This window comes from Ammospiza nelsoni, chromosome Z, assembly GCF_027579445.1.
Source record: "Ammospiza nelsoni isolate bAmmNel1 chromosome Z, bAmmNel1.pri, whole genome shotgun sequence".
In the NCBI taxonomy this organism is placed as follows: Eukaryota; Metazoa; Chordata; class Aves; order Passeriformes; family Passerellidae; genus Ammospiza; species Ammospiza nelsoni.
Genome location: NC_080669.1, coordinates 66,882,819 through 66,895,666, shown reverse-complemented (window position 1 = coordinate 66,895,666; position 12,848 = coordinate 66,882,819). Strand labels below are relative to the sequence as shown.

Sequence of the window (12,848 nt, the reverse complement as noted above, 5' to 3'; positions counted from 1 at the left end):
GTTTTTGAGTAGGTTTATGAAGATGCTAAAAATAATTTACAAATCAGAATTATTTTGTTATGCAAGGTTCAGAAATAGTTATTTTCTTTTAATCAGGACAATTACACAGAAGTTCTTACATTTTTATGCAAATTAACAATCATCACTAAATTTAATCTTTTATGACAAAATTTTCATTTTTAAAAGCTTTAAAAATAAAAAAAAAAAAACCAATAAATTGGTAGGGCTATGGGCCTGGAAAATACATGCTAGAAATATTGGTTTTGTGTTGGCCATATCCAAATACACCATGGGCGTTTAAGGATAGAAGGTACTTACCATTACTCAGGTGTTCTCCACTTATATCTTATGTAAATGGAATAGAGAGTTAAATAAAAGCTTAAGAAACAACTAATTCCATTAACCTTCTCTTCATTCTGCTCCTATCAGCATCCCACAAAATTGTGTTCCTTAGCTACTGCTTCTAGATTGTTTCACTGAATAAAAGATTCAGTGTAAAATTTTAATAACAAAACTGAAATTTCAGCTGCAGCCACACTAGTTTGTTGGAAGAATAATGACATGAAGTGCCAGCACACACTTGTCCCAACACAGTTCACTAAAACAAACCTTGTTTGGTACAAATGGATAACTCGTACCAGGTATTATTATTTTAACATTATTTACTACTCTCTAACAGAAACAAAAATTTTTCTACATTGATTTCTGTATAATTCCTAAGTAATGGTGAGGTAATTTCCTACCAAAAAGAGCTATTGTCACTGAACACAACACTAGGTGCAACACTGGAGATGGAAACAGCTCCTTAAAACTGCTTTGCTACCAGAATACTTCCCTGGGATCTTATATTCTAAGTGGAGCCCTGCAGCTACCCAATTAGGGCTGTGAAACTCACAAGATATGTCTGTGGATGACAAACTATCTCACAGGGACAAAACAAGCAATCAAGCTTCAAAAGGGCATCAAAGGTACTTATCCTAGGGAGTCTCAAAGGGAGGTCAGTGCTCATGTTAACGCCACAGGAACTGCCAATCCTTCAGTGAGAGATGCCCGAGTCTTTTGCAAGTCCTGTTGATTGTGGTGAAAGACTCTCAGAAACCAGCAACTGTCTGAATGCTGATCAGACACCACGACATATACATGAAGGATCAAAATAGGGGAAAACATAGAGAGCAGAGAAAAACTGCAGCAGCAGATGCAGCTCCTGCCACCTGATGCCAGGCTAGGTACTTTCTCTATTTATCACCAGGAATAAAATTCAGTAAACCTGGGGAAAAGTAATGCAGTATAGAAAAACACAGCAGAAAACTACAAGACCCACATGTCCTTTTACTTTAAATTTAATTTGTCAGATAGAAGTTATCTATGTACAATCAGTGTGCATTGTAACAATTCTGTCAGTAAAGTCATAATTCAAATCTTCTAAAATACTAACTACCTGCATAGCACATTTGACATTATTGCCTGTGTTGAAGAGGGAACATATGAATTTACAATTAATTTTGATTGATTCGGATACTGAACTGTTCAGGTATTTGACACACCTCCTTTAAAACCAATGCACCTGAAAGCTTTCCAGAGCACAGTTTAGCTAGAAATTTCTTACCATTTCATTACAAACAATTACAACATCAACAGCTTAATACAGAAAAAAGACCCCCCCCCAAAAAAAACTCCCACAAACCCACCCCAACAAAAAACCAAAACCAACAAAAACAAACAAACCAAAACAAACAAAAAAACCCCCCAAAACCACAAAACATGTATCTGAAGTATCAAAAAAAAGGGAGCACTAAATGCAAGTTTCCTTTCCCCATTTTTACATTCTGAACAGTGACTCCATCAAAGTTTTTTATTGAAACACGTACGTACACTGATTTTGTTTCATAACTGTGACTAGAAGTCCTGAGTTGGTGAGGAAAGGAACAGTCAAAAAAAGCCTGAGGGGTGGGGGGGAAAGCTCATTTAATAAATTTACAACAATTTACAGCCATTATTTTGTGTTTTGCTTTTATTTTTATTTTTTTGTTTGTTTTGTAAAAAGGCATTGTAACTGATCACAAACAGGAGAAATCCTGACTATTTTACAGTTATAGGTACAGAATTTAAATATTCAAGCTTGTGATGAAAAGCGGCAAGGTGGTCGCAGTGTACAATGTAAACAAGTAGCTTTGGAAAGTGAACAAAGTCCTTGAGAATTCTTTACTAAGAAAAAAAAATATTCTCCCCATTCCCTCCTGAAATATGAGCACAGGTCAGTGTTTAAAAGTTCATTTACAAACATAACTTAAAACATTATCAGCCTCAAACCACTTTGACATGAAGAGTGTCATACTAAGATCCAGTCTGAAATGGGCAGTGTTGAGGTCCCTGTAAAAGTAAACATCTTCAATTTCTTAAAAAAAGTGCCACAGCATTTGCAGCACAGTGCAGCATAAACTTTAAATACAAAAATATTTTTCTTCTGTTGGGATAATAGACCTTGCATCCTGGAAAGAAGTAACAATACTGCTACTGATAGAATATCCCGTCTGTATCTTTCAAGTCATGTAAGGCAATTACTGTGTTAATTTACTGTATATGGCTAAAAGAAGGTCCAGAAAAGATCAGTCTTTGTTATGTTTTCCGACTACTCCATGTATGTTCAGGTGTACTTTTGTGATCTGATGAATGTTCAAACGGAGATCTGTGACCGAGGGGAGATCTTGAACCATAAGGAGATCTCTGATCCAGGGGTGACCTTGGGGCACTACCTGAAGCTCTATGGTCCATTTGCCAGTCTGAGTGGTACCTATAATCTCTGGGAGATTTATGATGGCTGTACTCTGAAGAGGAACGGTGATCTGAATGTATCCTGTGGTCTGAATGGGAACGGTGATCCAAATGAACCCGGCTGTCTTTTAGACTCCCTTCCAGGCTTGACCTGTGGTCTCTGCTCCTGTAGTCATCTAACTTCCTATGTTTACTATCACTGTAGTACCTAAAAACCAGGAACTTATTTGTATTAGTTACTGGTAACATATCAAGAGCCACAATTATGTAAAACTGACAGAACTGCATTAGAGAAAGATCATTATTGCAATTTTGTGTTACTCAGAAAAGACTGTTTGGCACTTCCTACAAGCATAACTACAAAAACACAAAGGGAATTCTGACCGGCTTTCAAAATTGCTAAAGAAACTCACCTGCTGTCTTGTTTGTAGTGATCCCAGTCTCTGTGATCTTTTCCATTGCTGAAGGCTGAATAAGGCCTTTTCCTGGAATCATTTTTCTTGTAAGCATCTCCCTGATGCCTGTCCTTATGATGATCATGGTATTGTGACAGATGTCTATCAGAGGAATAGCTGTCCCTGCTACTGTCATCATGGTTTGTATTCTCCTTCAATCTTTCCACATCTGTTTAATAAAGCAGAGGTTAAAAGGAAATACCGTAACATTTTTACTTCACCTAATTCAAACAGCACTTCTATCTGTCAGCTGTAAACCAGTATGAAATGGACATTATTTAAAAGAAAGAAGACCTAAATAGCTGAAAATCAAATGCAATAATGCCAGTGAACACAAAAAAATCTCAGATTTAAGAGGAAATCAAGCTAGAATGTAGATGCATAGGACTTGGAAATGTAGATGCATAGAACTTCTCAACCTCTCCAGTCTATGAAGCTGAGTGTCCAAATGGGCAGTGAGTAGAGAGTACCTTCAGTAGAGCAATTTTAGATAGAATGGCAGCAACTTCCTCTCTAAGAAGGCATAGACTTAGTATGAGTAATAGTTTAAAGAAACACCTTCTTAGCAAAAAAATTTCAGTGGTATTCCTAAAATTTGTGATTGTTAAGTCCATGACAATATACTTGGAAGTTCAGTAACACAAGATTAAATAAAGCACTACATACAAAAAGGCAGGTGTGGAAACATGTGGGGAAAAAAATGAGTGTTAATGACAACAATAAAAGACAACTGTAACTAACAACTCTGACAGCAAGTCAGACTATGAGACTATAGTCTTTCATCATAGTGATACTGTGACAGCTACACACTTACCAGAATTTCTGATAAGTTTACAGGTTTTAAGTAGACCTCTTGCCCTCTCCAAAATTTAACACAAAAATAGTTTTTATTTAAAAGGATGCTCAAATAACCTGCTAAGTACCAGCTTCACTCTGCACTTTGCTGGATTTCAAGAGCAAATTAGTGAAGGTTTTCGAATTAGTCTATTACTGTGGTACATAACCATGTGGAAAACAGAACCAGAAGACATGTGAAATGAAATAAACAAGAATACTTAAGGTATTTAATACAAGAATATACTTGAAAGTTTCTTACCTGGATTTCTAATTACATGTGTATTCACATGACCGCTAATATTCTGATCGCTGTGTTGCTAAAAAAGACAAGTACACTTTTTACACTGGTAAATGTACTTATTAGTAAATCCCAAAGTTCATTTGAATACATTAGAAAAATACTCTATCAAAAGAGACTATTATACTGCAAACATGAATAGCAACTTGAAGTGTATTTCCATGTTCTTCATAATCCTCTAAATCTAATAAAAATTATAATAATTAAAATATATATTTGTGTATTTCAAAACTATTTAAAAATATTACCTGAGACTCTTGACGTTTTTTGATTGCATGTTTATACAGTTTGTGCAGCTTTCTGGCATCGAATTCTGTAAACTTAGAGACAAAAATCCACAAATTTCTGAGGAAGAAGAAAAAAAGAAAAGTTGTAAGTCTTCTTTAAATTTCTTTGCCCTTTATTATGTAGCAGAACATGGATTTGACTGAAATTATTTGAACAGTACTTCAGTAAACTGGAAATGGTATATAAGCTACACAATATTGCCAAATTGCACAAGAAATGTTATGCGGTTGTAAATTAAATACTTGAAAGACTGATCCCTTTAAAAATTTTTCACTTTTTAATATTTATTGTAAGTACTTCAGAGTGTGAAGTGCAAGGACAATAGTACTAATAAAAATTGTTAAATTTTTGTAAAATTCTTATTTAAAACATAGCTATCAGTTGATATATATATCTTCTAAAAATTTGTTTGAATTGTGAGTATTTACCAGTCTGTAAATTAAAAATTTAAGTACCTAAAGGAAGTAAAAATTCTTTCAAATGTGAAATTTCTTACAGGATAACACACTTGACACAACAAACCTTATCGTATTAAACCATCAGCAAGAGAAATTTTCCACAGACTTTTGAAAGTCTAGTCAAGGCTTTTGGAAACCAAGTAAGAGATGTGAAAGAGAACAGAAGTCATAGGGTAATAAATCTGTGCCAAATCTGTGCTTGAAGGAACTGAAGAAGAGCAAAGACAGTTTTTCGCTGTCAAGATGCCAAAATTCTGAAGAAAGCTTTTTTTTCCATGATCACAGGTGAAGTTTTTTTAACAGATACTTAATTTTTTAGTGAAATTTGCAGGTGGAATGCTTAGAAAAGTCTACAGAATACAGTGTTCAGAAACACTTGAAGTGTGCGGGTTCACAAAGCAGCAGGATTCTCCTTCACTGTGATTATTTAAACATGATAATTTCTGTCCACAAGTTTGACTAAGTATGCAGCCAGTCAATGCTGTGCCTAATGAGACCATTCTAACTTAATATAAACTACAATACTTCTTATCAAATGTAGCTAAAATAATTTTATTTATCTACACATAACATCATAGCATTATTCTCAATAACAGCTCTATTACAAGTTTCCACTTAAAATAATAAAAAAAAACCCTACCAAAACCTAAGACATGGATCTTGCTTTTGTATCTCAGATCACCTTACTATTTTCAAGTAAAGGAAGTAAAATCAGCAGAAGCAAATTACACTAGCAGAATTCTTCAAGAAAATGCAAGACTTAAGAATTAGATATATATATATAATCAGAAGATGTATTTTCAAGCATAGAGACATTAACTGAACATTCTGACAAAAGTAAGTCAAATTACATTAAGAATGTATCAATGAAATACAAGACCAGTATTTTTTCCTTAGTTGTTTTCTATTGTCATCTGATATAGATGTAAACTCTTTCCTCGCTTTTCAAGTGCATCTGAGTATATTATAATAAATACTTGTCATCAAGTAATAGTTAATACATAATACACAATTTCATTTTAGATTACATTAAAAAAAAGAAAGAATCCTACAACTTGGAATCATACATTCAACACAATTTTAGAACTGTATTTTCAACATGAATTATTAAAAAACCAAAATGACCTGAAGTTGAAAAACCAGATCGTTAAAGGTAAGAATGGTTTTCACTGAACACAGTGGCAGTGACCAGTCCCTAGCATTTGCTGTCCGTGTTAAAGACAGAGATGTCTCCACCTTCTGGACAAAATATAGGGCTCTGCATCAATGCTTAAAGTCAATCTATTACAAGTCAGAACAATGTATAATCACCTTTTAATAGACTCCTATTTAAAACAGCAGAAAGATACAAGAAAAGGGGAAAAATAAACAGGAGAAATAACTAAAACCTGCTCTTCTCAAAGGAACCAATTGCAGACTTCCCTTTTTCAAGTAAAACCCAAGAAAATAACTTACTTTCTCCACTGTTTAATTTGTTCGGGACTTGTGTACTCCTTTAGACACTCAGTAATATGATCCCCAATTTTGATAAGACACTGTCTAGTATGTTCCAGCTGTTCTCTTTCAGAAAGGCCCTTCTCTGGTCGATCAAGCTGTTTCAATGCTGCCTTGACAGGTCTCATTCTTTCTTTGCACTGTAAAATGGAAAAAAGGAATGTATCGATCCAAAAGAAAAAAATTAATTCTCAAGCATGACTCATCTTTTACTGTGATATATAACCACAGGTGAAGACAGGATTGTTAGAAGTCAAATGAAACACAAGGCTGTCTCAGAGGTCTAAAAAATGTTTTACATGTTCCCTTTGGAAGATTATCAATCCAATTGGAAATTCACTTCTCTATGAAAGCATCAGATTGTATAAAATACGTGTATCCAGCTGTAGAAGGTGCCAATGTGTATATCTCAAACATCAGCAGTCTGATAGCTGTGAAGCCACACTTTTTTCTGTTCAAAACCCACTGCTGCGGGCTTATATGGCAGATCAGGGACTAACATACTGATTTTCATTCAAAGTGTGTAATCTACTAATAAAACCTTCTAAGCTTTTGCAGACCTGCTCACTTTTGAAGTTCCTTTCTCTTGCAAGCTTCCAGGAATCTAGGGTGATGTCTTCCCCTTAAGGGTAGGACACTACTAGGATGAGAAAGCACTAATTTAATATATAGGATTTGTGAGGAAAAGGACTTACTCCAACCGTATTTTGCAATTACAACTCTGAGCATAATCATGTAGGGCAAGACTTACCACCTAAAAAGCTATACAAACTCAATGTCAAAATTAAATATGAGAGTGTTCAGTACATTTCAAACAAATACTTTCTGCCACCATTACGCTTGGCGTTCAACAAAGGATCAAAATTGCTTCTCTGAGCATTTTTCAAACCTCACTTCTTTGCAGATATTAGCAGAAGTTAAGCTACCTAGAAGAAAGCTAGTTTGCGTATAGGACCATAAAGGGTGGAAACAACCTCCAAGATCATTAAATCCAAACTCTGACTGAACACCACCATCTCAACTGGACTATATCAAGTTCCACATCATTGTTCTTTTGAACACTTCCAGGCATACTGATTTTATCTCCTCCTTGAGCAGACTGTTCACTGTTCAACCACTCTTTCACTGAAGAAATCTTTCCTTACATTCAACATAAACCTTCCCTTAAGTAGCTTGTGGCCGTTTCTCCTTGTCCTGTCACTGGTTCCCCAGGAAAAGACCTGATCCTCACCTGGCTACAACCTGCTATCAGGCAGCTGTAGGGTGTGGTAAAGTCTCCCCTGATTCTCCTTTGGGCTCAAAAACTCCAGCTCTCTCAGCCACTCCTCATAAGACTGGTGCTCCAGACCCTTCCCCAGCTCCATTCCCTTCTCTAGACTGGCTTCCGCATCAAAATGTCCTTTTTGAACTGATGGGCCCAGAACTGAACACAGCACTTGAGATGTGGCTGCAGGGAATGCTTAGACTAGCCACAGATAAAGGTCATGCATTCTTGAATTTTCATATTCTGAATCCAGTGTTTTAATAATAAATCCAGACAAATCCAGTTGGCATGGTTTAAATTGCAGACACTTGCTTAATCATACATCAAACTCCAATAGCATGGTACCCATGACCAAAAGAATATCCTCCTTGTCATCAAGGTCACTGTCAGTTAAGCCTGAACATTTCCATTTGAAAGTGCACTTAACTAGTATGTTTAGACTGCACCTTACCATGGCATAATGATAAAAACCAATCATCTCCTTCCCCCATTCTTCCCCACTATATGCTACCAAACCTAGAAAAACCAAACAAATACCTGGAATGGAATGAAATAGAATATCATCATTACCAGGTAAGCATCTAGGGACAACTAGGAAAAACTGGGGAAGCTGTTCCATTGCCATCTCATGCCACTAAGGAATCAAGCATTTGGTTTACATATTAAACTTGCCACAGATTAAAGTAGCTTTTTAAAAGACAGCTTATAGAGTGCAATTCTTAAATATAGAAAAGTGATCAGAAATATATAACTGCACATGGAAATCAAATTATTTTCTGTCATTAGCCACACTGACATATCCACTTGAATCACTCAAGGGCCATGCTGAAAATCACAGGTGAGTTAAGAATAAACTCATGGACAGTAACTGCCATAATAACAAGAATCTTACTGGTGTTCTCACGGCCAGTACCACAATACACCGAACAGACCTAGCTGGCAAAAACACAGCTGTTGAAATCTGAATGACAAAACAACCACAGCTGTGAAAGTAGCTCACTGATACTTTTCCACGGGCCTCAGCCAACCTATAAAACTTCATATAAATTGTGCATATACATTTTTCTCAAATGTTAATTATATTCTTGTAAGCAGTAGTGATTAAACAGAATTCTTTTGGTATCAGAGACATTACCTCAGCAAGATATTTCTAAGTGCTTTAGCACTGTTTCTTCCTGTGTTTACTAACTAAAGTTTGCAATACTTCAGAAGAGAAGTGCTGAATCCTAGTTTTTCTTGCTATCTTACAAAGAAGAAAAGCATATATTATATGGTGAAGCCAAAGACTCCATGAATTCCATTAACATTCATTCACATCTGCTCTTAAGAAGCAGGATATACAGGTGATTCTCATGGATAAATCTTTAGTTAATATTCTCAACCTATTAATCCTACAAACTGTTGGGTTTTTCTATTATCTTGCATATATACAACAAAAATCCAAAATAAAACTGCTAGAACAGAGTCAAAAATCACTTTAGTACACTGTCAATAACATTCATTGATCCAAGACATTGCAAAAGATCACCTGTGTTACTGTGCCAAGTAACAGTATCAAGAATATCAGTAATTGTCCTCATTTAGACTATTAAGTATACACAATAATTTATTAAAAGGTGACTTACCACACTGAAAGTTTTCTGATCTAGCTCTTCAGATTCTTCTGATATTGGAACTGGTTCACTAGATGCAGTAATATGAACTGGAGTATCCAGCAATGGAATTTTTTTAGTTTTTTCCTTATTTTCGGATTTGATTTCATTTACCTAAGAATAAGATACAAAATTTTATTTTGGTTCTGCAGTTATTTGATTTCATTTACCTAAGAACAAGATACTACATTTTATTTTGGTTCTGCAGTTATAACAGATGACAATACCCATAACCACTGCATTCTCTTAAATATATAAGAATAAAATCTATGCCGACATTCAATTACAGCACATTTTACTCTCTCTGTGAAATGGAAAAATAAATTTTTTTGCATACATTCAGTCCAATTAAGAGCTGTATCACTGAACTTCCCCATTTCAAATGCCTGCCCTAATGATTTCAGGTAGTAAAAGTAAAGCTTCAAATAACATAAAATACTTTACTGAAATGACAACTATTCAGATCCACAACATTTTTTCATCTCAAAATCATTTACAAAAACCTGGTGGCCTTCTCTAGCACTATATAATATAAGTAAACCTAGTTACCTTCTCTTCCTTTACTTCTTTTTCTTTCTGTGTGGATTCTTTTACTTTGTTTTCTCTCTTTTCTTTAATATCCTTTTCTTTTAATTCTTTCTTATCCTCTTTTTCTTTTTTGTCCCTTTTCAAATCCCTCTTATTTTCCTTTTCTTTTGTCTCTCTCTTTTCTTCAGCCTCCTTCTTTATACCAGTATCTGGCTCAGGCTTTTCTTCATTTTCTTTTTCTGCTTTAAATTTTTTATGCAGATGTTTCACTGAAACAATCTCATCCTGCAATATGCAAGCATATATGTCACATCAAATTGGGTTCCTATCTATACAAGTTCTGCATAGATTAAAACACTTTTTATCTGTGAATTTTTTTATTTCTGGACATAGATTTATCATATCACCTCTAAATAGAACTGAATGCAGTTGGTCAAGAAATATGAGCACTATGCACTCACTTCCTTGATGTGACAAAGCAAGTACTGATTGGTGGAGGCAGTGGGCATGAGAAATTGTATCCAGTTAACTTGGAATAAAATTTGAATTTGATCCCATTAAAGGCTGTTAGACTGAAAACCTGAAATCTAAAAGGAAGTATGGTTTTGAAAAACTGACCTGGTCAGTCAAGCTAGTCAAGTGATGGGAGATGTTAGAAGACCTCTGATCTAATTAGCTCTGTCCCAATCCCATATTAAACACTCACAGGAGAAGGTAACAGAATCCCAACTTTCTCTTTTCCAGAACTGTTAATTTCACTAGGCTTTAAAAAAATCTTCAATTACAGACTCTCTGTTATGTGCCCATTTAACCTGTCTGAAGGTGAACAAAGTATTCCTCACTGCTCTTTATAATATTCACTGAAAAGGTCTAGGATAAAAACTAATATCCTTTCAGACACAGAAAAATACTATAAATAAAGTATTATTATAACACAGATGGAAGAATCATTATCATGTTTGAATTTATTTGAACATACCAGAAAGGCACATACAGAAACTGCTTATCTGTTGCATGAAAACAGATGAAAGACTGTCTAGTACTTGAACTGAACCAGTTACTTAGAACATGTATGAAGTTATGAGCTCAATCAGGGCTAAGTTTTAGTGTTTAGGTATCATGGGAACTACTTTCTAGCAAAAATCCAATGATTTGATAACTTTTTTGTTAATTCTAGCAGTAAAATAGGTAAGTTTTAGATCCTGCACACAGTATGGAATCTACGTAGCTAAAGCCAGTAGTTTAGAAAGGTTGTAGTATACAGTCCAGTATTCAGAAATGGAATTGTTATTCAGTGCCCAAAAGTACTGAAGCGATGAGCACCTGTTATTAACAGAGAGGACAGCATTCTAGGCAGTCTCTCAAAACACAGTTAGTCCATCAGCTGATGGCAGTGTCTTTTCTTTTGAGTGGAGATGAAGACTAACACTCATTTTTGAAGTAGTCTGAACAATTAATTTGCTTAGTTTTAGGGTCCAGTTGTTCCCATTAATGTACTGGCAACTGTGGCAACATTTGCAGGTCTTAGTCTTACATTCCAGGCAGATTATTCTAGCTATAAACACAGGGCAGTCTACACTGATTTTTTTTTTTTTTTATTGCTGGCCTCACATTTTATTCTTTATAGTACAATTTAAATACATACACTGAAAGAGTGATTAAAAATTACTATTTTTTCATAGATTTATAATGGCTTTTCTAATGCTAATTTAAACTATGTATTCCATAAGTAGTTTTTCTTTTAGAACAAGCTGACAATTACAATAGCTTGTAACTGTTTGCTTTAAACAAAGTATAGTATTTTATGGATTATAGAATTGCAGTTACTTAATTCAACTGCTTTCAAATCAGCTGTGACATGATCCTAAATTTTATCCAAATTTTTATGTCTAGTGATTTTGCTATGTGATGAAGAACAAAAAGACACAACAAAAGCATAATACCAAGATTAATAATCATAAGTAAAAAAACCCAACAAGGTTAGTTTTTCTGAAAAATGAGAGCCATGATGTATACATGAGCTTTCATATGCAAGCCTTGAAATACAATTTTTTATGCTGCGCATTCCAATGGAGCTTGGTGACATTTTTCTCAGCCTCAATAAAAAAGTCTTTACCTTAAGAATCATTACCGGCAGTAGTAACACATGAGCAACATCCAGTAGTTTTACAACTGTGATTTGCAATTCTTGCAAATACAGGGCTAATGCTTAAAAAAAAAAAGTTGAAACTGAGCGATGTCACTATTATTTAGACTATAATATTTTAATAACTATTTGGAAAACTCATAATTCCTTATTAATTTATTTAGGATTAAACTGAAATAGATAGTCTTCCATGTGCTTATACTGATGCAACATCAGTTGTAGTGGCCACGGGAAAAGAATGACATTCAGGTGTTTTAATTTTATTAAACCAAGCAGAAGATGAAATACAAATTGATACTAACAGGAAGAACTGAATGTGTGGTAAGTATCTTTACTGTGTGAAAGATACTCACCTTGTTATTCTCATCATCATCTTCATCAGATTTTTCTGACGGTTGTGGTGAAGAATCACTTTTTATTTCTTCTTTTAATTTTTCAGCCTTTAGCACCTTATTCTTCTTAGTCCTTGTTTTCCTCCTCTTTGAATTGCCCTGAATGTAAATTGATCTCTTTAATCATGTCAACTGACAGGCATCCTAGCACTATATTTGCAAAGTAAGATTTGGTTTTACATCAAAGAGAGAGTTCCTTTTATTTTATTTATTGCCACTTATGACCACCACTTTACTCAGGACTGCAGACAGAGCTTAGTGCAA

The 12,848-nt window shown here is 34.7% G+C and overlaps 1 protein-coding gene across 1 annotated transcript in view; it reads right to left on the bottom strand.

The window, feature by feature from the left end:
• Positions 1–1,309: 1,309 nt before the first annotated feature.
• CHD1 (chromodomain helicase DNA binding protein 1) overlaps positions 1,310–12,848 on the bottom strand; it is a 54,371-nt gene continuing 42,832 nt past the window's right edge. The window contains exons 30-37 of the mRNA XM_059491952.1: positions 12,546–12,683; positions 10,068–10,331; positions 9,492–9,632; positions 6,564–6,742; positions 4,611–4,707; positions 4,324–4,381; positions 3,186–3,396; positions 1,310–2,980 (exon numbers count right to left, since the gene is read on the bottom strand). Coding sequence (XP_059347935.1) covers positions 2,617–2,980; positions 3,186–3,396; positions 4,324–4,381; positions 4,611–4,707; positions 6,564–6,742; positions 9,492–9,632; positions 10,068–10,331; positions 12,546–12,683 — 1,452 coding nt within the window. The 3' untranslated portion in view covers positions 1,310–2,616. The remainder of the gene's footprint in view (positions 2,981–3,185; positions 3,397–4,323; positions 4,382–4,610; positions 4,708–6,563; positions 6,743–9,491; positions 9,633–10,067; positions 10,332–12,545; positions 12,684–12,848) is intronic.